Source organism: Harpegnathos saltator, unplaced genomic scaffold, assembly GCF_003227715.2.
Source record: "Harpegnathos saltator strain DR-91 unplaced genomic scaffold, Hsal_v8.6 scaffold694, whole genome shotgun sequence".
Taxonomy (NCBI): domain Eukaryota; kingdom Metazoa; phylum Arthropoda; class Insecta; order Hymenoptera; family Formicidae; genus Harpegnathos; species Harpegnathos saltator.
Window position 1 is genome coordinate 35946 of NW_020230531.1, and position 27159 is coordinate 63104.

Sequence of the window (27159 nt, forward strand, 5' to 3'; positions counted from 1 at the left end):
TGTGTGTGTGTGTGTGTGTGTGTGTATGTTATATGCACATGTATATCCACAGAGGGGATGCCAGGAACAACCGGTCTCCTCCCTCACAAACTGTACGATACGAGGGTGGCCGCGGCACTGACCGAGCTTCGGTACCTCGATACGTATGAGCCTCGTGGTGTAAACCCATACAAACGTACGGGTTCTTCGTCGTGTTTGTTTGTTGAAAGGTTGAAAAAACTATGTATAAATATTTATACACGTTTGATAAAATCATTAAGATTTTTTTAGATCGTTACAATGTGTGAGTGTAATTTTCACAAATGTAAGCAAACCGTCTCGCTTCACCTCACCACGCGAAGCCTTGTCTTGCTTCGTCTCGTCTCGTCTCGTCTCGCCTTACCTCGCCTCTTGATCAAATAAAGTAATTTATTACATTTTTACAATTGTTTATTTATGGCGGTAATCGTAATCACACTATGACGGAATGATCCAATTTGCTTCACCGACTGTAAGGTCGTTATTCAAACGGACCTCATGCAGTCGACAAAAACAAATATTATATTTATTTCGGTCTTTGTGGAGAAAGAACAGTACCTGCATGCACTGGCTGCGTTTATATACACCGATGAATATTCCAAAACTGTCAAAGTTTGCGTTTGAACTTCCGCCCTTGGAATACGTTTTATATCCCGCACGTCTATCTGCATCGGTCAAGTATCGGATTACTGTCACGGGATCACCCTTTAGTAACACTGCTCGTTTATTCGAGTGTAAGTGAGTGTCAGCGTTGTCCGGAAGCCCTTGACAAGAATAATCTGTAAAATTTACGAGGTAAGAGAAGAGAATAAGGGAGAAGGATGAAAAGACAAAAGGGGAAGAACAATGTGACTTCTTATTTGATGCAGTATAGATCGTGATGCGTGATGACGGAGCTCAGGCAAGATGTGTGTGATTCAAAACATTACATGAAATTATCACATGAAACTTGTATTACATTTTTTACATGTCGATGAGATTGTTTTCATGATATTTAATCGTTGTATATTACATTTATTATTCATTACATCTCACTCTTGTAACATTATGTTAAAAGATGTTAACTTATATAATAACTTATATAATAACTTTAACCCAAATAATTCGTAAGTCACTTTATAGTACATCTTGTAGTTTTATTATAGTTAGTTTTATCACAAATAGTATATCATTGTATAAATCTATTCAATATATAAATATCCTGCTATATTCCTTCAATCGATACATATTTCCTCTTCTTTATATAAATAGTGATGTCGCGCACACGTACACGCGCACGCACGCACGCACGCACGCACGCACGCACGTACGCACGCACATACACGTGACAGAAATATAATTATATAGATAGAAGATTTGGTCGCTCCTTTTTTACAAACGAAATGTCGAACCTGTTTGAAAGGATAATCTACTTTACCTACAAAAATTTCTATTTTACCATCTGTTTTATCCCATCGACAGTATGTAATTTGGAACAGATTGCGGTGTGTATGTCAGATGGTAAATTGATCCGATGATCACAAATGATGTATCAGTGATTCTCTGTTATGTACCAAGCATGCTAAATGCTTGAATGCTAAAGCGAGTCACGAATTCCAAAAATGTCGATAACGTAGAGACGATCGTTCAAACGTTATGTCAAACAAACGCTTTTTCTGTCTGTGTTTCTCCTTCCCTCTGTCTCTCTCTCTCTCTCTCTCTCTCTCTCTCTCTCTCTCTCTCTCTCTCTCTCTCTCTCTCTCTCTCTCTCTCTCTCTCTCCCTCTCTCTCTCTCTCTCTCTGTCCCCCCCCTCTCCCTCTCCCTCCCTCTGTCTGTCTGTTTGTCTGTCTCTCTTATTCGTCCAACATAATCATATTACCCTTTTTGTATTTCACTCGTACAAATAAACCTCGTGTGAATATGTACTGCTCTGTTTCATCACATTAGCGGAAAATCTAACTACGCATACTGTATAAAAATCTTTCTGCAAGCTTTCCGTATACTTTCGAGCTGTTAAATCTAGTTACAAAGCAATATATAGCAATATTCTTTGAAATTTTCTCAAAAAGAATAAACACAACTTCGTTATGTAGTACAAACTGCAAAATTTATCCATCAGACAAATTTTTACAATTAACCGACAATAAACCGATTAAAGCTCGAGATGTAAACTTGCGAATTTTTGAACGTTTCCGTCACGTACGTTTTACTACGTTATTCAGTAAAAAGAAGATTCTTAGCAACAAGAAGAATCCAAAGATCTTACTTGATTTCATTCAACATAAACATTAGTCTCAAAGTGTAGAAGATATAACGAACCGTTGCTCTCCGTTGAAACGATCTTGGTGTGGTAATGATATAATAGCAACGCGCGCCACAATATTATGATAATACAAGTCTCACTCACGCATTTGAGAAATAATAAGAGAAGAAATATTGTAAGAAGAAAGTGAAGAGTGAGTGTCATATACGCTAATGAAATTCAATGCGTTACTTTACTCAGCGAGTGGTTCAGTTGACGCGTGTATAATATGATCGTGTGTCTCTGCATTCGCACAAGTGCAAACACACACAGACGCAGAATTGACGTTACACTGTATGTTGCATTGTTGTAGGTCACGGGTGCAATACGGGTCCAGATGTTGATTGTACCAACATGGTTAACACAGTTCGCCACGAGTGCTATGCCAACAGCCTCTTGGCTCGGTTGAGTTAATTAACCGAATCGCTAGGCTCTCTTGATCACCTACGAGATGACACAAAATTAGCATGGAATTTCACGAAAGAAATCGGAAATTTATTAGCTCTAGACACACATTTGACGACGTAAAGGGCAGCAGAACGGACAGTTTCGCTCCGTTGACGAGCTGACGAGCTCTGGCTGGCTCGTTTTCGTCGGAACGTTCAAATAAATTGAAATAATTGTCTAGTCCAAAATGATCAATCACGACCGTTTTATTCTCCACTGTAGACTGTAGACTGCAGTCTACCGCAAAGCAAAGCCGCTCGAGTTGATCGAGTCAAATTCAAAAGATGGCAATGTTCTTTCGAAACGACTGCTAAAGCACCTCTTTTCGGCGATGCCGAAATTGGTTCGCCAATGCACGGCCTCATGCACGGCATAAACGATTATTAATTAAGGAATAGAGTCGTATAGCGCGCAACACATGTCGCGCGATTGCTCGGCCGCGCTCGCCCATGTTCGGCTTGGCGGGCAGTTTGTTGGTCGGTCACGGTGCGCGTCTCGACTCCAGTTTACAATCGACGCCTAGATGAGTCGTGTCGCGGCGTCGCGCAACCCTATTATCTACTTAGCTACGTTGCTACGTAATAAAAATACGGAAGTGAGGTTCCTGATAGCGACATATATATAAAAGGATATATATATATATATATATATATCCTTTTTTCTTGGTTTAAAAATCTAATAATAAAATATTGTTGGACAATACGACGAGAGGAACAGTGCGAGTCGGCTCGGATGTCAGCTGCGCGACTCGAGCGACAAATAGTGTACAACGATCAATTGTCAAATGTGAATCTCGTATCTCGCGTGTGGCGATACAACGATACAATGATACCACGTGAACTGGCATCGCGCATCGATGTCACATCGACGTCGACACTTAATTGGAAGCCAAGGTATTTTACTTTTCAATTGTGTAGATTTACTAGCTCTAGCGACCTGTCGCAAAATCCATCCAATAATGCAATGTAATCGATGTAGTGGATTTCTTCCAACGAGCCATCCGATCGAAATATTTCTGATAAAAATATGGAGCCTTCTCGGCACACTAACCACACCGAAGACGCGCATTAGCACGAAAATAAACGCCTCCTTCCGCCTTCCGTATCCGCTCCGATTACGCCATTGCATGTGGCGAAAAGGGATAACGCCTGCGGGCGTTGCCAGTTGGCAAAGAGAAGGTTGGTCGTTGGCCGTTGACAAAAATCAAAGTGGCCGAAATAACGGCTAGTTTGCCGGCTGCCGGCCGGCTTACAGTAGGCGCGATAATGCGACGCGACGCGAGAAAGTGGGATTATTTTTCGTATTACACGCGGATTGGTTGGTCAGTCCGATCGCGCAAATGTTGCAAACGCCCTGTGGCGTTGTGCGTGCACGTACACGTGCGCACATTATACTGACAGATAATTGTACGTATAATTAATACCGTCGTCGTCGTCGTCGATCGCGTCAAAACGCGGCGTTAGCGCGCGCGATCGAACTGCATCGAATTTACAGCAGCAGATCTCTCCATCTTATTCTGTGTTTTGTGTTTTGTGTTTCGATGAAAACTGCTGCAGCAATGACTGAAGGTACCAAAGGAAAATCGCTTCATCGTCGCATTGTCGTGACTTTAGTTGAAGCAAAATACTTGGCTCGCAAGTTATTCGAATATTGACTGATCGATTAAAACCAAAAGAACCGATATTCCGACGCTTTCTTCCGAAATATCGCTGTGTGTGTACTTACAGATCTAATACTTGTGCCACACGTACAAACTGTGCATGCAAAACAAATTAGGTATCCGATATCGTCATATCTCTGCTGTTGGAATTAATCAAGCAAGCGCTGCTGTTGCAACTGCTGCGCAATATCATTATACAATACGATAGACATGCCCGCAGTAATGAAGCAGCAAGCCGAAAACAGTCGCAGTGGTGCGTGCCGATTTGTGACATCACACTCGCCAAAGTCAAAGTGCCAATAAAAAACGTAACGCAGCCAGTATTGTTATTGTGGCTGCGCTATCTTTGCACGCGTGACGGTTGGAAGGATGTGTAAAAATCGGAGTACGAGACCTCTCGGCAGCGAGAAGAGAATCTGTCGTGAAAAACTCATCAAAAAATTTCTTTCCTTTTGTCTCTTGTCTTCCTGTTTTTAGCAATACATTTCTTACGCTCTCTTTTACGCGACGTTATGTCTTTCCACTTTTCATCTAAAAGTTTTACATTCTACCCATAACACATATCCGATCGTTGCGAATGATCGTTTCTCACGTAGAGATTTATTACCGGATGGACTAATCCGTGCAGACAACAGACGCAGAAGATAAAACGGACGGAGATAGGGCTTTGCGAAACGAAATTGTCATAGGATTTTCACCAACGCTTCCTCTCGTTGCACCCCAGACGGCTCAGCTAATTGTGCAAAGCGTCTTTCCAATTTCCAATTTCCAATTGTTGGTTTCTACGCTCCTCTTAACCGATTGGCCAATTCTTTCCGATTCATTCCGATTTATTTATCTGTACTTATCTATATTTAACATCGGTACTATTGTTTTACAATCATCGATTATGGGAATTCATCATGTTATATTTTATGCGGACATGCCAATAAGAGAAAAAATAGATCGAGTATATGTATCTACAAATCTACTCGGATAAAAATGTGATGAAGCAAAAACTATTATTATATACCTAATTATATCTAATTTTTCGAAATATCTAGAAATTGTCAAATAAAGACTTGAACCTAGTTTACTGATATTGAGAAGTTGAGATAAGAGAAGTTGAGAATTTGTGTGTGTGTAAAACAACTTTATTAATTATTATAGTCATTAAGTATTATAGTCAGTAAAATTAGTGCACCTGAATATTGTTAAATCAACTTTAATTACGATTTTCTCTCTCTCTCTCTCTCTCTCTCTCTCTCTCTCTCTCTCTCTCTCTCTCTCTCTCTCTAATATTTGCGTCCAATAAAATGTGCTTTTTGCCTCGTTTTATGTTAAAAGCATTTGTGCAAATGATATTAGTTTTCAGTAATACAGTTAAATATCGAAAATGGAGCGTGATCGCGCGCGCACGTACGAGTACGCGTGCCACACTTGTCTTGTTAAAGATATTCATTGTCCGTAAGTATGAAACGTGATCACGTACGAAATGATCACGAAGAATGATCACGTATGAGAGTATCACACAAAATAAAAAATCCTCAAACGAAAAAGACCATGTAGTATTTATTAAGTTCTTTCATTTTTTCCGAGTACAAGTATGTTCTGTGCTTCAGAATCTTCAGAATGAAAGTTGCGAAAGTGATCAGATTATTATTGTAGTTGTAGAGTTGCAGCAAATTGTACACTGTAAAGACTGGGCAAAAAGTAAGGTGGTCCCTTTCGTGCACAAACATTTGTTCCTTTCTTCTTTCTAATCGTTTGTTCCTTTCGTTTCTTTCATTAGAAGACCTTATTAAGAGTAACATATGATGCGACTGCAACATGACTCGCTGTAATCCATGTCGTTATAATGTACGCTAATGATTTTTCTCCTCTGATTTTTCTCTCGTACTCGTAATATCGTGCGCTTGGGAAATGCATCATGACGCGACAAACGCGACGCATTTGCGACCCGAGCCGCAACGTGCCGCTGGTACATTGGATAATTCGATTTTGGATTTAATTCGACGTCGAAAATGGAATTCCCAGTTCTCCCTGGATGTACCAACTGTCTTTCAAAAAGGTGTTTAACGATTGCTTTAACATAGAGGCGCGCTATATATTATACGTCATAATATCGTCATAATAATTTCAAAGTACTTTTCCGCTTCTCTCTTTTCTCACGCACGTGCGAGCAATCGCGCACTGATTACGCACGCATTGATTGTTGTTGTTGTTGTTGTTGAAGATTCCATCTTGTACATACATGCTTGCATTCTGCATACGGACGACGGAATAAATAAGTGACAGTTTGTACATACAGACGAATAAATGAAGCAGCAATGCTTATTAATCAATCGATCAGTTACACCAAATAAGTACGTTCATTTGAACGACAATCTATCTATCTATCTATCTCTGCTAAATATATTACTTCGTGACTGCCAGTGACTGTAACGGATGATGGTCCGTTCGACCAAATATCTCGTCTATAAAGGAGATATTGGACAAATACGCTTAATATAAACACGTTTAATCGAACAAAGCTAAATAAACCGCGCACCTCTGCGCAATTGATAATTTCCCTTTGTCTTCTTTTTTTCCAGTGCAACGAGCGATTGCATTGGTTAGAATGAGAAGGAAGAAACTGAAGCGGGAGCGGAATTCACTTGATGTGTCAGTACCTAAACGGAAGTAAGAACAGGAATATCTCGCGGTGAACGCATCGAAACGTGCGTGCCCGTGCCGTTTGTATAAGACGCTTGATACTCGACGACAATTTTTCACGATCAAGTGTTGTTTCACGATCCCGACGAAATGCCGACTGTTCAAGAGTTGACGATCGTTACGTCCAACGACACCAACGCAACGTACGACTACGAATACGATTACGACATTAACGAATCCTTTAATTATTTTAATTGGGCTGAACTGGCACCCGTGCTCATTGTTTACGGCTTAACTTTTGTCCTCGGATTGGTCGGTAAGTTGGAGTAATCACACGATTATCTTCATTTTCCCGCGTAAATGTCGCAACATAGCGCTTCCAAGTTTTATATTATCAATTGCCTGGTGTGTGTGTGTGTGTGTGTGTGTGTGTGTGTGTGTGTGTGACCGATATCTCTTGGCTCTATCTGAGATAGCCCGAAGGAAAAGCCACGAGCTCGGACGAGCAGCTTTGCGAGAGAATCGTAATTTCTTCCAGGAAACGTCGTTATGATTGCTTCCACCCTCTGTCCACGGCTCAGACCGCTACCAGCGACACCGACGAATGTCTTCTTGGGGGGCCTAGCTACGGCTGATCTTTTGCTAATTATATTCTGCATACCCGTGAAGGTAACGTATATATGTGTGTGTGTGTGTGTGTGTGTGTGTATATGTCACTTTTGTCACGCAATGACAATTGCTCATTGATACAAGTTTGCTGTTTGCATTCTCCTCATACTTATCACACTCGGTACATGTTCAATATTTGTGTTTCGTGGGAGCAACTGCTGCTGGTCACCAACAATCGGCAGTGAGAATGATGAATGTTGAGCACCCACTTTCCTTTCTCGTACACGCAACACGACAATTAATCCAAATGTATACGCTAATCACACGAATGAATACCGATTCTAAATTACCCGCTATTGTTTACGCCCGACGACGATCTGGTCTACTCGGACTCTTTGTGACGGTGTCGAGTACCTTTGCCAACGGGACACGATTCTTAACATCTCATTTGATTGGATGATTGCTCATACTTAACCCCGATACCTTCGGGGAGTATATGCGGAGTATATGCGGTGCTCCACAAGTTACGTACCATCTCTCGACTACAGACAAGTTTTTTAAGATTCTAGATCACTTTCGATTCAATTTTTCCCCTCTGTCATCGACCAGAAATTATCCTTTGGACACGCAAATCGTTTCCATGCTTCTTCAGGCAACACTGTCCGCCTTGTTAATTGAGTCTGCGTATCGAAGCAAAGTTGGCTTGATATTAAACAAGACGAATGATTATTTTTAACGCTACAAGTTGTACATGCGCACGTTGAAAATCGTAAAAAATCGCATGCATTTCTTTCCTCTTTCTTGCGCACAAGTAAAGAATGTAGAAAGGAAATATTACATTATAGCGCCCCCCTCCCCTCCCTCTCTCTCTCTCTCTCTCTCTCTCTCTCTCGTGGCGATCGTGATTTCCCGAATTGATTTTCCGATTAGCAAATTTGATCAGACTTTAATACAATTAGCGCTACGACTCGCCGTGTCGCACCTGTGCACTCGGGCGGAGCACGAAAATCAGACGCCTTGGAAAATCGATATCACGCTTGTCGGATGGAGCGTTGCGTGTGAGATTACAACATTTCGGCGCACGTTGGACCCACTTAACGTCCATTGAGACTGCTCGGTCGACGCTTCGGCGACATCTTTCACCTCGTCCTAGGACGAGTCGGATATCATTGTCGATACCGATATTAGCGTTGGTAATATCAGCGTAATTAACGACATATATGTCATATTACCGAGACAATCGCGACGATGATAAGTCTGTCACTGTCGATTTTGATTACCGCTTTGTCATAATCGGCAATCAAGTTTATTTCGGCGAGACATACACACGCGCACACACACATTTTCTTCATTTATTTTGCAGACAAGGTTTCGGGACAGACAGAAATCAGTAACATTCTCGTTCTCGATATGTGTACACGCACGCGCATGTACACATGTACAAATGTGTTGCCTGATACCTCAGCAAGATTGGCGTTATTTTTGTCACCGCGTTAACAATTGATGAATCGACTGGGTCGATTTTTATCAGAGATGATATCACATTTAGATAAAATACTCGCATTGCACACATAGAAATGAGAAATTTCACATTGGATTCAAACGTACGGTTCTATTAAATTGATTCAATTTACACGTAATAAAAAAACGCATACGTCACAGCAATTATAAATATTACCTATTCCCGTGACATACACGCGCGCGCAACAATCCCATTGTTCTCGCGTAGGATGCACTTTATGTTGTCATATAATGTCTCTGACAAAAACCGTAGTTGCGATGCAGAAACAATTCCAAATCTGACGCTAGCGAATTTTGCGAATGCTTCTTCGCTCGACGATCCGAATACCATATCCAATACGGGGCGATACGTGCCCAAAGTCGAGACTCATGCGGCAGTCATCCAATTAGAAGCGAGTTTTGTCGATGCGATTCTCTCGCTTCACAGTTAATTAGTTCTCAGTTAATTGAACAATCTGCTTATGATTGATGAATGACTTTCGTGCAAATGCATGCGTCGCGTCAGTTACGACTGCGTTTGTTATGCTGAAACAGAGTGTAGAGTGTAGAGTGTCGAGGAACCTTGTATATGTATATTACTCTGGCATCTCTACGACTCTGTCTACGACTGATTTATTTTCTCGAGAAAAGTTTTCTCGGGAAGATCGCGATGAAGATGCGATGCGTTCTATAAATGTAATGTGTAATATGATTACTATGTAGATATAATTACGCAAATGATTCTACTTTCGGGCCGCTAGTAGTTTATTTATTTTAACGAGCGTTTTTCTCGTGCACACAGGGCTCCCGTACTCGTCTCAATGCAAATAATTGTAAAAATGAACAGTGCAGTACACAGATTGTACGATTCCACTGTGTGACGTATGTCAACACAGCAATGTTGCTCGCAGCGACAATTCATGGTTTAGCGTGCAAGTAAACGCGACTTTGCTTCGTGCACAATATGCACACTTGTTGCACCTGTTGCACGTCTGTCGTGCAACAGCAACGTCGTCTCTCCGCTTCGTGCGTACTACACCAGCCACATTTTGATCTGGACGTTTACATTTACGTTTGCGTTTACGTTTTGTCGCAATGATCCATCGATTAATAGGCACTATGAAGGTGATGCACCTGACTAAGACCTTTGGTACCGGTTCAGTAAAGTCCCTCGCGGCGTAATCGCGTTGATAGTCGCATATGTTTCCATATAAGAATAATTACTCATTTGTGTCATCGTGTCCCATTCGAGAGCATCGTTTCCGTTCTCTCTCTCTCTCTCTCTCTCTCTCTCTCTCTCTCTCTCTCTCTCTCTCTCTCTCTCTCTCTCTCTCTCTCTCTCTCTCTCTCTCTCTCTCTCTCTCTCTCTCTCTCTCTCTCTCTCTCTCTCTCTCTCCCCCTCTCTCTCTCTCTCTCTCTGTTCTCCGTGCAAATTCCTTTCTCTAGCCGATTCTTCCACACTAAACTTCCAACTAATTTATCCTGTCAAATCTATTCCAATCGCGAAAACGAATTGCTACGGATATTCATCTTGTAAGTTTCGCGATAAAACTGATCGAAAGGCGAACGCGCGGGGCGGAACATTTCCGGAACTGTGCCGAGCGATTTTCCCTCTTTGATTCTTTTAAGTGCATCTGCCGATGGATTACGACCAAACAAAAGTCAAAAGTTATAGCGCGTGTTCGCGACTATAACATGAACGCTCAGCTAACGTATTCACGAGAGAAATATGGCTCGAGAAATTGTCAAACGTGATCTGTGTCACGCTATTTACATGACAGCGTTAGCAAACGTACGCGGGAGATGTGCTCTGAAAACGGTAAGAAAATGCGAAGGAGATGACCAGTCGTCCCCTTCTCGAGACTGTGTGACAGAATACGTCCTCCTTATTTCGAGCGACTGTAAATTTCAAAACGCAACAAACTCTGACTTAACGAAGCTAACTTTAACGAAGCTTTACGCAAAGCTCTGCGGCATGACAGTAAAGAGGATTTGAAAGTACGAATAGTAGAATTCGCTCGGGGTATATCGGCTCACCGATAATCATAATCACCGTATCACGAGAGCACGAAGAAGAGCAGGCGTAGCTGCCGATATGTGACTTATCTCATGCACGACGCACAATCGCGCCTTTGATGACATGTCAAATAATCGGGAATGCATTGCACATGGCACGAATGATGCAGCGCGCGACAACAAATTGTAGTACGATTGTTTGCGCTCATAAATCTCTCTCTCTCTCTCTCTCTCTCTCTCTCTCTCTCTCTCTCTCCCTCTCTCCCTCTCTCCCTCTCTCTCCCTCTCTCTCTCTCCTTCTCCTTCTCTCTCTCTCTCTCTCTCTCTCTCTCTCTCTCTCTCTCTCTCTCTCTCTCTCTCTCTCTCTCTCTCGCTCTCTCTCGCTCTCTCATGCCATGATAAATTTCGAGCGGCACGCCTACGTATTATACCCGGTGGACGATGCATTCTGATTGATCGTATCACGTTTAATCGTCAAGACTCTAGTCTAGTTTCTCCGTCTTGAATTGGTACGTCTCACAAAGTTTATAGAGAGATGGTTTTGCACGGGATGATGAAAATTTTCACAGAAATTTGCACAAATCAACCGAATTGTCCGAGTGTCGCTATTACCGACAATGATATTCATCTCAAGAGTGCTCTTAAATGCGTGTCTATCGAGAACCACTAACTAAAAATATGAACGACACGCCGCAGTATGTGTGTGTGTGTGTGTGTGTGTGTGTGTGTGTGTGTGTGTGTGTGCCCAGAGAATCCACAATGTCCCAACAACAAACAGTTTTGCACTTGTCAGTGGCGACAGAGTCGCGAACGAGACATTTGATACACCTATTGTATTCTCTCAATTGCAAGAATCGTGCGTTTGCGCCATCTCGCAGTGTAAACGCAAATGTATATATCTCTATTGAGCGTGACGCTTTCTAGTCACATATAATAATCGTATGACCGCAGCGGCATTCGTAGAGGCATACGAAAGCATAGCGAAATATATCTCACGCAATATAATCCCTGTGCAAATCCGTCAGATTGGTTCTTCCGTATCTCACCTGCTTTCCCAGCTGAAAAATATCGGCTAACTTCTTGTTTTACTCTTGGCTCCGCTGCTAAAGCTAATACGCGGCATAAATAAGATCGGATTGTTTGCGCTTCAATGACGATAGAATGTCAGAGGCACTCAATTCCGTCGCTCCAGGCCTCAATAACTCGTCAGCGATATATTTTATTCCGCAATCTTCTTCATTCGCGCTGTACAGCAAGTACATGCCCCGGGACGATTGTACGGCAATTTTCGCATCTGTCGCGTCTTCTGTCCCGATCAATTTACACGGTACAACTGCAAACAGTTTCCAATCTCGTTACTCCGTCCGTAACGCGAGTTAACGAACGAAACTTTGAGTTTAAAATTCTGCCAGCCTGAGGGGAGTGTCACCGTCATAAAAAAAGATGCAAAGTCACGTATAGCCTTAATAAATTGGTACACGCACGAGTGCGTGTGGGCGCGACGTGAAATGTCAGAAATGTCAGAATGTAAGCTAGCAGGGTGGATGAATAGGTGTATATACGTGATACATGCTCTCGACGTGTCGTGGCGTTGTGGCAAAATGTTTGCCATAAATCACCGTTGCCTGTTAATTCACCGTGCAAAAATACATAGTGCAAAAAGGTATTTTGTATTACGCCGCATCACTCTGCGTTATAGATATCGCGTTATCATATGCAGATGACTCGAACAATTTGAGACAGACAGACAGACAGACAGACACACAGAGAGAGAGAGAGAGAGAGAGAGAGAGAGAGAGAGAGAGAGAGAGAGAGAGAGAGAGAGAGAGAGAGAGAGAGATGAAGGGAGGGAGGGAGAAACAGGAATAGTTTAAATACTCAAGTGTACGACATTTATTGGAAATTGCTATCATCCTATCGCGGGAGACGAAACTTGCTTTGTCGTTGTGAGAATAATTTGCATCAACGACTAACTATTTCACAATTATTATCCTCCTGGTGTACACTTGATGTTCCGAGCGTCAAGTCTCGAGTACTATCAGAGACCGTTAGACCGACAACATGTTATTCAACCTCTATTAGTCTATTAGTCTATTACTGTTAATAATGGAAATCGAGATGTTTTTATCGATAATTATTTACACAATTAATATGTGGCTTAACATGTAACTTGACGGGCTTGTAAATTCAGAATACATACATGTCCGATTTCACGGCAGTAACAGCCAGGTCGGTTAACCTCTTGTACTATAGTATCGTGTGAGACACGTGATATGCTTTGCGGGCCAAACATAAAAAACACGAGTAAGACTCGTGGATATCGGAGCAAATATAAGAAGCACGAGTATGAGACTCATGTTTACCAGGTCAGACAAATAGGACAATAGGACAATAGGATTCGTGGTAAGATTCGTGGTTCAATTTTCACGTGTTTTGCTCAATGTTCCGTGTCTGCGATTTGCGCCTTTTGTGACTTGCGATTTGTGTAGACCGGGCATTACAGGTGCGACTTTATCACCAACTTTATCGCACTTTGTCACGACTTGCGAGTCATAGTGCAAGGGATTAAAGACATCCCAGATTCGTACATATGCTCGTGCAACACTGCTCATGCAACTGTAAAAATGTACAGAGAAGACTCGGTTTCCAAGTTTGATGAACCACAGCCAAGTCGATTATATCATAAGATGCTGTATTTCGGATAGGGAATAACTTTTAATCAGACGTTTAAAAAATGATGAGATTATAAATCTTTCTTATCCATACAGACACGCCAGATATTTCGACCAAACACGCGATACACTCTTCTAGCTATAGATTCGCAGAATTTTTAGTTTCACCCTTGAAGAAAAGTAATAGGCTTGTTTGTGCCACTTGCAAAATATGAATCGTGCATATGCGAGTAAATGTAGAACAAAGCCTTCTCTCTCAATAAAAAAACGTCTCCGCGCGAAATATCCGATATGAAATAGCGTTGCTTCCCGAGTAAACAGAATTCAAGCTTTTATCTCTCTCTCTCTCTCTCTCTCTCTCTCTCTCTCTCTCTCTCTCTCTCTCTCAATCTTTCAATATATCATAAATCGATTACACGCACTAACGGAGAGAGTCCGCAAACTAACGACGTACAAACTAACGGTGTCCGTTAGTTTGGCAAGTTTTGAGGATGTTGTTATCGTCACGCGAGGTTCAGATAATATCCGTTCTGCAGAAGATGAACAGAGAGATATATACGCGCGTACTCTGTACAGACTACAAACAGGTCCCGCACATTCACGCCATTGTTTCACGATTGTCTGTCAAGAAATAACTGGTTGAACGTGTAGATATGTTTTCGACGCGAAAACTCTTGGGACTAGGGCAAAATGTCAAAGAGCTTTTCGAGCACAGTCCTACGTAGCGCAAAACTGGAAGGTCACCGTCAGTCCCGTAGGACCGTGATAACGAAAGCAGCCAGGGCGGGATTCCGAGATGGGTGTCCCCTGCGAGATTTTGTCACGACAATCGATGATAACAACGAGTCGCCAGGGAATGATCGCATTACGGACAAGTAGGTAGATCATTTCAAGAAGTGACGACGTCGTTGCTGGACGAATTTCTCTCTGATGGGGGCGGAGAAAAGAGAATGCGTGAATAAATGAGTGAATGAGTGAATGAGTAAGTGAATGAGTGAGTGAGAGAGAGAGAGAGAGAGAGGGAGAGAGAGGGAGAGAGAGAGAGAGAGAGAGAGAGAGAGAGAGAGAGAGAGAGAGAAAGAGAGAGAGAAAGAGAGAGAGAAAGAGAGAGAGAGAGAGAGAGGGAGAGAGAGAGAGAGAGGGAGAGAGAGAGAGAGAGAGAGAGAGAGAGAGAGAGAGAGAGAGAGAAAGAGGAAGAAAGAGAGAGAGAGAGAGAGAGAAAGAGAGATTGTAAATATTGCAAAAAAACTGGCATTATTAAACAACATGACATTCTGTTACAAACGCTGGCGAAGAAGCCGTTTCTCCCGAGGAAAAACCCGATTGAAAGAAATTGGAAAGAATGCACACGCGTCTTAATCACTCGAATCGTTAATAAGTCTTCCTGCCGATCGATACACTTTGCGGGCGTGATATAGGAAGATATGAAAGACGGGCAAGTGCAGTTTACACCGAACGCTTCGACGATCGGCGTCATTACTCATCCACGTTGCGAGGATACATTTATAATGTATGAAGCTCGCGGTATTCGTGTCTCCTTTACTCTTGCTTCATACGTTTGCGTTAACGCTTTTTCCTGCCATTGAAAGAGAACTTGCTTCTTCTCAAACCGCCGTTGCGCTACAACCTCCGCGATCCATATCCATATCAGAAATCAACGCGCTGTTATTTTTGCGAAGTAATTTCGATACATCACCAAAATCGCCCGGATATAAAAATCTAAGCTGACAAGGAACTAGCGACTTCGCACCGGCCTCTAACGGCCAGTGGAGCCAACTTCCCAGACTTTTCTAATCCCATTAACCGAGCAACATCTTTCCCGTAATGTGCCCCCTTTTCGAGCTTCTCGCACACACGGGGTGGAAAGTATCATAGTTTTTAACTCTGCGAATTTATCGCAAACGACCGCGATAAATCCTGCCTTGATTTTAATACGAAGAATCCCGGCCTGGAGTCCTGGCCGCAGGCAGTGCAGAAAAACAGTAGAAACTAGTGCGAACGTGGTGAGTCTCGTTAACGCGGCAACCCTAATCTAATCCTTTAGGCTCAGTATCTAATAAGACACAGCGGCGAGCTGTGTGCTTTTAATCTCCGCTGGCGCGTTAGGACCACGACAGGAGCGAGCGGGCGGTCTGTTGAGGCAATTTGATCGTTTTATTTGTTCAAAAGCGCGGCTTTACGAGCTCGTAAAACGCTCTCTATCCTGCGCGTGGTAAATAATAAATGTTCGCCCGTGGCCCATCGACGCGTGATCGTTCGCCGCTCGCCAAGGATAAAGTCGACGTTGTTGCGTTGCGTAAACCGAGTTCGACTAGAGTTCGGGACGAAACCGAGCCGAGCCGAACCGAGCCGAACCGAACCGATTCTTTGCGCTGTATTATGACTTATTGCAGTCATAAATCACCGAAATGATTAATGCTTTTTATTAACGTTCCGCGTACCGCGGCTGTCCGAGCACAGTCTCTTGTTGTTGGGAAGTTGTGCACTCCCTTTCCAAGCACACAGTACGCTAATAGGAGACAAAATCAAGATGAAGAAGACTTGCACTTGCTCCTCTGTCTGAGAAATAGCGATTGCTTCGTATCAAAGACTCAATCTATCGCCTCTCGTAATTGCACGAATATAGAAAAGATTTTAGGATATAGAAAGAATGGAAATTTAAAAGGCAGCGTATATTTGTCCGCAATTAGCGATACAAGAGACATATTGCTCTCATTGTTTATGTCACATGTATCCCATCGGGAGCCGAAGATTATGCTCTCTCCCGAAATAATGTTTTTTCGTACACGCACGTCAGGTCGTTGTATTTGGGACATTCCGCTCGCAAGAATTTCATACCGCCCGCCACGGAGGGCGCGGCCGGTATGGACGCAATGTACCGCGCTTGTATTGTACAACTTGTGCGTCCGTTTTCGTAAATCACAACACACACGTACACACATACACAGTGTTCGTACACGCATCTCAGAGTTTTGTACGCCACGAGAACGGACCATATTGCATTCCGGCATCGCGGTAAGATATTTTGCAAAATTATTTATTACGTTTAATTCACCTCGCCGTAAAAACAAACAAATTGTGTCATTCGGTCATGCGTATAGATTGATCCATATATGATCCGTTTTTGTCAAGAAGAACTCATTTATACAGTTATATATACGAGGCAAGTTGTGTTGCCGATATCACGTCTTTCCTTTTTTTCTCTTTTCTTTTCTTCTCTTTCTTTGCGAAAAGCATACTGCCACTATATATACTGCCCACCGTTGAATAATCAGCAAGAAATTATCCGCAGTGTAGCTTGAAACATTACAATATTACTGTTACTGTTATTACGTGTAAGGAGAAAAGATAACATAAAATCTAGCGAGAGAGAGAGAGAGAGAGAGAGAGGGGGGGAAGGGGAGACGGAAAAGAAATGGGTTCTATCAAGTTGGAGAATTGAAGGAGAAAACGAATGATTCGTTACTTTTCAATAGAGAGACAAAGTTTTCGTTGAAGAGAGAAATTCATATCAACAGACCCTTGGCACCTCAATTTTTCAGTCTGCCGGTCTTTGCGCGGTTACGCGACGATAAGTTATGACACACCAATATATACCGGACATTCATGTACCGGAACGTCGTGCACCAAAGACATTTATAACATGGATGAGACTACACGTAGCCGAGCAATCGCTACGCACATCGACGACTTATCTCGGCCGACACCGTCTCTCAACGGGTACAGATATAAATAAATCGATGGATATAGGCTCTATAAACACCCGGTGCTCTATACACCCGACCTCTTTACAGACAACAATTGGGCTGAAAACCCAAAAGAACATGCTAACGCAAAAGTTGTGATCCTAAGCGTAATAACGAGGATAATGAGGATGGTGCGCAGTCGCATTTTCGCAAGCAAACTAAACAATTCTTCGAATTGTTCTTGAAAGATCTCGAAAACGTTCGTTCGTCCGTTCGCGCGATTTGTCGTTTAATGCGCGTACGGAGGGCTCAGGCACAGCCTCTCCTCCGATAATCGAACAAAATAATAATAATAGCGCGGGATACTCGACTCCAGCAACATTGACATTTAATCAAACGTCAATTTTCTTTTTTTTTTTAGCAAAGCAATTGCCCAATATTTTTCGTGGTTACGCGCACGCGACGCGTGTTACTGCTCTACTCTGCCGTGTTTGTCAGGCGCAAATTGCACGCGAGGAGTGCCGCTTGTTAAATCGCGAGGACTGTTTTACCTGCGACGGCGCGCCGACGGCGTAGTCACGTAACGCTTGTAATCGCGTTTATAGGCTCGTGACCGAACGACCACGGTCGGCGGTATATAATTCTTGTAACAGGCATGTTACAAGCAAGTTGTAGACCTGTGTGCCAAGATAAGAGAGATGAGAAGTTTTTGTGAAATTTTGTTCACGACACTTCCGATGACACTCACTTTCCGATGAATCTCATCAGCGAAGCCTTGCGCGTCGCAGGCCGCGCGTCGCAGCATTGTTATCTCTTATCTCGGAATAGAAAATGACTTTGCTTCGACGTTGGTTAACGTTGAACGTCAACGCGAAAAACTGATGCTAAGAATTCAAGAAGGTGAAGTTGCTGAACTTGCTGTCATGCTGGATTATGCACGCGGGTGCCGGCATCTCCCTCGATTAGTGGCATTCTCGACGTTGCATCAACTGCATCAAGAGCAGTTTCAGCTAGATTTCAGCGAGATTGCACGTCGGCTTTGCATCTGAGAGAGAGAGAGAGAGAGAGAGAGAGAGAGGGGGGAGAGAGAGAGAGAGCGAGAGAGAGAGAGAGAGAGAGAGAGAGAGAGAGAGAGAGAGAGAGAGAGAGAGAGAGAGAGAGAACGTAAGAATCTTTACAAATGAGCAACTTTCCAAATCTCTCTCATTTACAAGATCACATTTGCTCGAGTGTTTCGTACAATGCAATTTAAATGCAAAAAGAAAAAACGTTCGGACGATCGCAAACGCGTGATTGCGAAAACACAATGTGATTGAACGTCGAGTGTCGAGTGTCGAGAGAGAAAATATTTAAGTTTAGTTGCGATAGTGAGTAATCAGTATTCTCTGGAAGATGCTGAAACACACACACGCACACACACGCGCGCGCACAGAAACAAAATTTCTGCCGGCCGGCCGCGGCGTCTCCGTTGCATGTCAAATGCGATATCAATGCCCGATTAGTGGCGTTAGAAACGAAATATCATGGAATACTAACGCCGTAATATATAAGGAACATTGGTGTGATAATAAATCGTGACGTGGTCGTAGGGAGTCAGCGAGAGTGCCCTCCGGTCGGGAGAAATGGAGCGTGCCGGGTGTAATATATACGCACGCTACGAAAATCATCGCGGCATGTGACGAAAGAGTTCAACGACAGGTTTCTCGCCTCTCTCTTGTCGCGTCGCGTCGCGTCATTTCCAAATTAATGACGCGAAATAATGAAAACTCGCGACAATAACGTAACTCGCGCGCTTACGATCGATGCCGGTCGGTAATTGTGACGTTTGGACCAAATCTTAGTGCTCTCTTCATATGTACGATATTTCAATCTTTCCATCTATTTCGTCGACATCCACAGTGCACAGATGTTGGCACAACGCGCCTACCGTGTTTGGAATAATTGTGGTTCCCAATTGCGTAGAAATCAAACTGAAATTCCGATGGAAAAGTCCATCGAAATTAAAGTCTGAGAGAAAGCCAGTCAGAGAGAGAGAGAGAGAGAGAGAGAGAGAGAGAGAGAGAGAGAGAGAGAGAGAGAGAGAGAGAGAGAGAGAGAGCGTCTTCTTTATTGATGCGACATGACGCGACGCAACATTATCGCGTGTTATCGCGTCGTCTTGACGCGATATCTCTCTCTCTCTCTCTCTCTCTTTCTCTCTCATTATGCGCCAATTATCTATTATTATTTCGCCTCACTTTACCTACGTCCCTGCAATTAAACCGATGCAATGTTTGAGAGCTAATTGGCTCTATTAAACCGCGTACACGTACGCGTGTGCCACGTGATAACTTGGTCCAAATCGGAGCCGAGTGATCTTCTCTTTTTATTTTTACGCATCCGTGCGTATCCATTTTGTCATATGTACGATACCAAAAGCTGTACTCGAGCGGGTTACCGCGAATTCCGCGCGCCGCGCGCGACAATCAAATGTCATAGATGACGAGACCGGAAAGAAGATGACCAAATACCACCATCCGCCGTCGATGACAACGGAGACAATGGAGAATGAGCAGAAATAAATTTCGTTCCGACCGTTCCGACGATATGCCGTGGACGAAAGCTGTGGAAATGAAATGATGGGGAGCTGGGCTCGCTTTCTTAGCGTTATTTATAGCTGTGCCACCGTGTGGATCCAAATCGGTACGAGACGGTTTTCGGAGCGTTGCGTTGCGAAGCGACCTATATCGCGCGCGCGAGCGATTGCGTTAACCGGGCATGTCAAATCTATCTTGGTTTACAGACTGCACGAGCAACTTCCCAGCTTTCATCCGGGGCTTTTGTCAGCTTTTGTATACATTACGTATAAACCTTTAAACGTTAAGCTTCAAGTTACCAAGTTCAAGTCAAGTATCTTGCGCGGTGATCTACGATCATTGCTTTCTCCACCTGCGCCTAAACTCGGAACCCTTCCAGTTTCCGCTTTCCGAAAAATACGAGACGCCAATATCAAGGCCCGCCTCGGGCAGACTCTCTCTCTCTCTCTCTCTCTCTCTCTCTCTCTCTCTCTCTCTCTCTCTCTCTCTCTCTCTCTCTCTCATAACCTCGAGCAATAATCTTGAGATATCTCAGACTCGGGTATAAGATATTAAATTAAGACGCAACGTGTGTATTTCCTCTCTTCTCGACTCTTCCTCTCCCCTGTCTCTTATTATCGTTACTTTCCATTTGCCTTTCGCTGCCGTCAACTACGTGCGATTTGTTGGCGGCGCTGGTTTCGCGACGTTGAGTCAGTACGCCGCGCCAGCACGGAACGGCACTGGTAATTGAGTCGCTCGTTTCTTTGCGCACAATACAATAGACGCTGGTCGCTCTTTTCGCAACTACAGCTACGTCACGGCCGCGAGTGATGGATTAATTATCGGTTGTAGCGGTTGTAGAGAAAGCAACGTTCTCTGGTGTGAATTTTCAGCACAGCTCGGCACAGCTCGACGAGAGAGTCGCCGCCGGCGACCGTTGCGATTGCAAATCGCCGCCGGCAGCGAATAACGCGCGCGGTCGCGTGAGGAAATTTGCACGAAATTAGCCTGTCAACGTGCGGAACTGTTTGAGAGTTCGAGAAACGACAACACTTGACTCGCGAGCAGATTAAATAGAAAGTAAAATATTGACCGAGAAGGGCTCTGTCCTTCACGTGAGTGAGGTTTCTCTCTTTGAGAACTTTGCTCGAAACCGAGAGCGCCGTTTCGCTCGTCGAAAGATCGAGTCGAGTCTTTCGTCTCGTTCTCGCGCTCGACGACTTGAATATGATCTTGAATTGGAATCTCAAGTATGCGAGGATATTGAATTTTGTACATTTTTCGACGAGTATTTTATATACGCTATTTCTCGTATTTTGCCGCTATTTTTCGTATTGTGCCGTGCGATCGATCGATTCGATTCGATGCATAGCGAATATTCGACAAATAGACGCGCGCGTGCACGCGCAAAATACAAGTTTAATTTGAAGAAGAATTTGACGAAACGTTGCAAAGGGAAAACATTTAGTATTGGAACGCGCGTATCTCTTTTGTTTTCGTTTTCTTCGTTTGAACGTTAATTGCGACAGAGCTTGATTCCCTCCGCGCGTACGCGCCTGTTGTACGGGCACGCGTGTGTGTGTGTGTGTGTGCCCGTGCGTGTGCGTGTGCGTAAAAGAGAAAGAACCGAAAATTAAACTTAAACGTTTCACGTTTAAGGGCGTGAATACTACTGTTTCTCGCCCTCGGCATCTTTTGCAATTTTGGGGAAAGCCCTACTGCACACGCGTAACGTGCCGCGAATATTTAGCCCGGATACGATTTAATCTGAACATACCTTTTCCACGACCTCTCCCAGGACGAATGTCCGAATGTAATTATTGGTCCTCTTCAAGGGGATTAATTGTGTTAGAAGAACGAAAAAAATGGAAAAGAAGGGTGTAAATATCGGCACTTCCCCTCTCTACTTTGTTCGCGGTACTATCTTACAAGCTTCAATCTCAAGTACGAAATGGCCACCTGAACATGATCGTTCTCACACGGTACAAAACACAAGAAGAGTTTGTTCAATTCGGCAGTTCAGCCTGAACTGTAACTTGTACACGAAGTGTGCAATTGCAGTTCCGAATAGAATTGAAGGATAAATCGAGAAAGACCTGTCGAGAAAGCTGTAAAATCAACACGATCGCACACGGTTCACTTTGAACAATTTAAGGGTATCTAAGCTCGGGGCCGATCGTATGATAAGCGTCGCTGCAAATAGCGACGATTAAATCGCATTAGGTGTTCGAGCGAGAAAATGTGCCATGTGCGCGGAATAAAATGGAATTGAGGAGCCGAGAGCCGAGTGGGAGGGAGAAATTTCCAACGAAATCTCAAGCTCTCACGTTCCCGGACGCATCGCAAACGTGCCTGTGGTATGTCCTTACCGTTCCCGGCGCAATTACTATACTAGTATTTGACGAATTAAATCACTCTCCACGTCACCGCCATCCTTTCTACCCACGTATGCGAAACTTGGCGCGTATATACGAGTATAATAATTACGCGCACACACGAGACCGGTGAAATCGTTCGCTCCGCGAGTAGGACCAGTTGGAATAGCATTTCGGAAAGTGTCGTTAATCACTCGACTTGATAAGTATTGTACATACATGCGGCGCATGAAAAGCGTGAGGCGTGAGGCGTGAAGCGTGAGTCGTGAGCCGTGAGACACATAGGAACACTGAGGAACATACTACTAGTATGTAATACCAAACGAGCGATTTTCGATCATCGACAAATTGTATTCAGTCTAGACTAGTCGAGTCGGGGCCTATTATACAAACGAATGACTCCCGAAGATAATATAAGATCAAACGGCTCAGATGTCGATGCACGAGACACCACCCAACATTTGAAATAGTCTAGACACTTGAGGAGACGATCTAAACGATCCCCGAAACGAAATTGTATCCCACAAACTTGTGTATACGCGCGCGCGCGCGCCGATACGGGGGAGAAATGATAAAGTTTCATGCCGTATTTTTTATATCGCGTACATTCATGCATCCCATGATTGGGATTGGGTCTTGTTACAGGTAGCAAAATTGTTCTCCTACACCTGGACAATGGGTCTCTTCCTATGCAAAGCGGTGCATTACATGCAGAGCGTGTCGGCCATTTGCTCGGTCGTCACTCTTACCGCAATGTCGATCGAAAGGTGAGATTACTCATACTCGCTCTTAACGCGCGCAAAAATCGCGTCGACATCGATCGATTGTACGAAGCGGCGAAGCGACGAAGCGTTCAAAGCGAACAATCACACGCGAGCAATTTAGTGTTGTTATGTCGCAACAATTGCTGCTCAATCATCAAACGAATGATTTTTCTGCTTGCTTACTTGTCGTCTCGTCGCGTATTACGACACACGAAAGTGAGAGAGGGAGGAAGGGAGGGAGAGAAGGGGAGGGGGAGAGAGAGAGAGGGAGGGAGAGAGAGAGAGAGAGAGAGAGAGAGAGAGAGAGAGAGAGAGAGAGAGAGACGAGGAAGAGAGAGAGAGAGAGAGAGAGAGAGAGAGAGAGAGAGAGAGAGAGAGAGAGAGAGACAGACAGACAGACGAGGAAGAGAGAGAGAGAGAATGCCTTTTGCCACTAAAGGCACAGGAGACAGTAGATAAAGCCCTGTGATGTTTCGAGAAAAGGAGGAACATTGAGCGTCGAGGGAGAGAGAGAGAGAGAGAAGAAGTAGCCGTCGTCCTTCCCAGTTAGCTGTACTGTATGCGAACAGTCGTTCTTTTATCGTTCGCTCAAATCACGTACCTATTCTACATAATCTTTTTCTATTCTTCTTTCCCGCGACTCACCTCTGTGCGCACGATTGCGAGACGACGTTTGAAATCGAATATCCGGTATTAATCCGAGAACTCTGGAACTCGCGATTCGCGAAGATGTTTTCTCGCAAGACGTTTGCTCTTTCTCACTCAGGCTCTTGCTCTTGCGTTAAAAATCTCTCCTGTCGGAGAAAATCGGAGAACGGCGCCGGCGGACCATACCATCACAGGGGATATTCGGATTCCGATGTGACGTCCCTTACAGTTAAATGAGATTTAACGACGCCGAACATTTCGACAGCAATCGAAGTAACGTTGGATCACTCGAGGATTTAATTATGCAACTTCGCCCCCGTAGCGCTGACACGGTCAGTTTACGTTTCTCTGAAAGAATCACGGCGCATTTAACGATTGCAGCAGGCGCCACGACTACTATTACTTGGCTACTTGGCTACTTGGCACTTATCCAGTCGGTAACGGTCTCTTTTCGTCCCTTTAAAAGAAAACACTCTGATACATCTTCATTCTCTCTCCCGAACATATTCAGGTCACTAGCGAACAACCCGACGCTCTCTATATAATCTAACAATCATTATTCTTCAGAAGATCATTCCCGCGAGCGGCCAATCGTGCTCGGTAAAACATACTTTGAAAGTTCGCACATTCTTGAGCTTTCCAGTTACGATAGAATCGCTAGATATTTCCTTTCGCGTTCTACTCAGATCTAAATTCACACGTGCAAGCATGTTCGAGTCATTTAGCATTTAATTTTATCTTACGCATTTGCTGGAAATGTTTCCTCTCTCTCTCTCTCTCTCTCTCTCTCTCTCTCTCTCTCTCTCTCTCTCTCTCGCTCTCTCTCTCTCTCTCTCTATCCTCTTAATCCGCTACGCGGTAATTACCACAATTACGAACAATTTAATGCAAAATCGAATCTGCAAAATGTCGAGCACGAACGCGATCGCGATCTACTGATGAGTCAATCTAAGCAGCCGTGATAGAGAAATTAACGCAGATAGCATCAACAATTGTGCGCGGCCGCGCAAAAACGTGAGGGGTTTGAGATGAAAAGATGGAGAAAAGAAAAAAAAGTTCGGGAATGGAATAGCCCCAACTGTCATCCGTTCCATTTCACGCGACTCCGCTACTAGACGCGCCGCTCTTCGATCGGCGCGCCGTTCTTGTCGATATATGCGCAACATCGAATATACACAGCGGTCAGACAATTTGTATTCGCGTCGTACCGCGAGAAACAAAACGGCCAGCTAGGCTGGCCACGAACCACGACCAGACAAGACGACCAGACAAGGGAGAAAGCTGGTAAAAGAAGAAGAAAGAGAAAGAGAAAGAGAAAGAGAGGGAAATACCCTTACGCGCTCCTCGCGTAACTCGAAATCGCGCAAGATAAGGCCGACAGGCAGGTGTCGAGATAAAGAGAAACTGGTGCGGAAGCGACGCCGACGTGGAGGAGGATGAAGGCGGAGAGGACGTAGGCGGAGAAGAGACGGCAGAGTCTGCGGGCAGAATCGACGCGACGTGACGAATCCCGCCAGGGATTACGCCTGATTACGCGCACAGAGGCGCGAGAGGCGAGAGATCTTCTGTCTATTCGCTCGCATTTATATTTTTCTATTTCTATTGTGACTTTACGTTTTAGTAGCCAGTCTCTGTCTTGACTGTCTTGACCAGTCGGGCTCAAAATTGACCGAAAACTAAGCATTTGCGCATACGCGGATCGAAATCGGTTGCGGTTCTCGCCCGGCAGATATACGTATTATAGATTCACGCCCGATGCGAGAGCGCGAAACACACAATCTAGTCTCTCTTATGGGCGCGCGCGTCATGAATCTCGCTCGTTTCGCTCAAAATCTATACATACTCTACTACTACGACGCTGTTAAGACTTGCGTATAATGCCCACATGTAACATATAACATAGGTACATTTCTCTCTCTCTCTCTCACTCTCTCTCTCTCTCTCTCTCTCTCTCTCTCTCTCTCTCTCTCTCTCTCTCCCTCTCTCTCTCTCTCTCTCTCTCTCTCCCTCTCCCTCTCTCCTCTCTCTCTCTCTCTCTCTCTCTCTCTCTCTCTCCCTCTCCCTCTCTCTCCCTCTCCCTCTCCTCTCCCTCTCCCTCTCCCTCTCCCTCTCCCTCTCCCTCTCCCTCTCCATCTTTTCGCAACAGGTTCCTTTCCTCTCTCGATCGTTCGATATTACAAAACATTATGTCGAGCATTACGTGTGTTTTTTTGTCCTGTGAAGAAAGCTTCCGCTTCCTGCCGTCAGGAGGATTTGACGAATGCACATTCCCAATTATTTGCATACAACATGAGACTCGATTTCAGTGCTGCGAAGCGGTTGAAGGCGTATACATACGTTTAATATCCGTATTTCTGTATATTTCTCTCGGCATTTTATCACGGCATGCATGCAATTTCCCGACAATGATTATTCCGAGTACGAGTACCAGAAGTCACACCCGCCGCGGGCCGCTTTGCACGATCTTCTTCCGATATTCCGCGCTGCGTTGTCGCACCCATTCTCTCATCCACGGGCGGAATGTTTGCGCTGATAAATAAATAATTCAGATTAATATCTACGCGACGCTCGCACCCCTCGGCGAAACGAACGACGACGCAACAGAGAAATTATTCGTTCCAACGCAACCTAAGTTAACCTAACCTAACCTAACCTCTTCCTCTTCCAACCGACCACAATTGAATATGAATCCTTAAGATATGACTTAAGATACGCTACAAACCGCTAAAATACATATTGTCGTGTCGTGTTAGAAGTAGATGTTTCGGAAATGTTTCAGGTATTACGCGATAGTGCATCCGATGAGAGCGCAGTATACGTGCACAATAAGCCAAGCTCGCAGGATCGTAATTATAACTTGGATCGCGGCGTTCCTATTGGGAATTCCAGTAGTGTTTACACAGGTACGTATTCAATTAAAGACACAGCAGTTGAAGACCGGTACACTTCTGATTTCGATTTTACATACGCCGTTCCCGTTCACAATTTGCAACTATTCGCACACCATCGATCGCGAATGCGACACATGTCGCATATTCCGCTCGCTCGCTCGTATTATCGTTACGCACGTAACGCACGCCGTAAACACGTAAACACGTAATCTACGCATATGACGCATCTACGCATATGAAATCCAACGCGGGGAAGGGCGCGGGAAATGCGCGCCCCGCAGTTGCGAATCGATAAAGCCGATAAAGTCCGCTCCCCGTTCGCTCGCCATCTCCACTTGAAGAACGCTGGTTTATCTGATGAGCGTTAAAAAGATACGCCGCTAAGCAGGGATAATCGGC

At 44.1% G+C, this 27159-nt stretch overlaps 1 protein-coding gene across 6 annotated transcripts in view; it reads left to right on the forward strand.

Annotated features, from left to right (window-relative positions):
* Nucleotides 1-3211: 3211 nt before the first annotated feature.
* Nucleotides 3212-27159, forward strand: part of LOC105190809 (pyroglutamylated RFamide peptide receptor) — a 35693-nt gene continuing 11745 nt past the window's right edge. Inside the window, exons 1-5 of one of the 6 annotated variants that reach the window (XM_025305367.1) lie at nucleotides 3214-3640; nucleotides 6981-7357; nucleotides 7580-7710; nucleotides 23103-23224; nucleotides 26649-26772. In XM_025305367.1, coding sequence (XP_025161152.1) covers nucleotides 7192-7357; nucleotides 7580-7710; nucleotides 23103-23224; nucleotides 26649-26772 — 543 coding nt within the window. In that variant the 5' untranslated portion in view covers nucleotides 3214-3640; nucleotides 6981-7191. Of the gene's footprint in view, nucleotides 3641-3721; nucleotides 4316-6980; nucleotides 7358-7579; nucleotides 7711-23102; nucleotides 23225-26648; nucleotides 26773-27159 lie in introns of those variants that run through there. The other 5 variants (XR_003113937.1, XM_011153755.3, XM_011153753.2 and 2 more) reach the window with 5 other exon arrangements.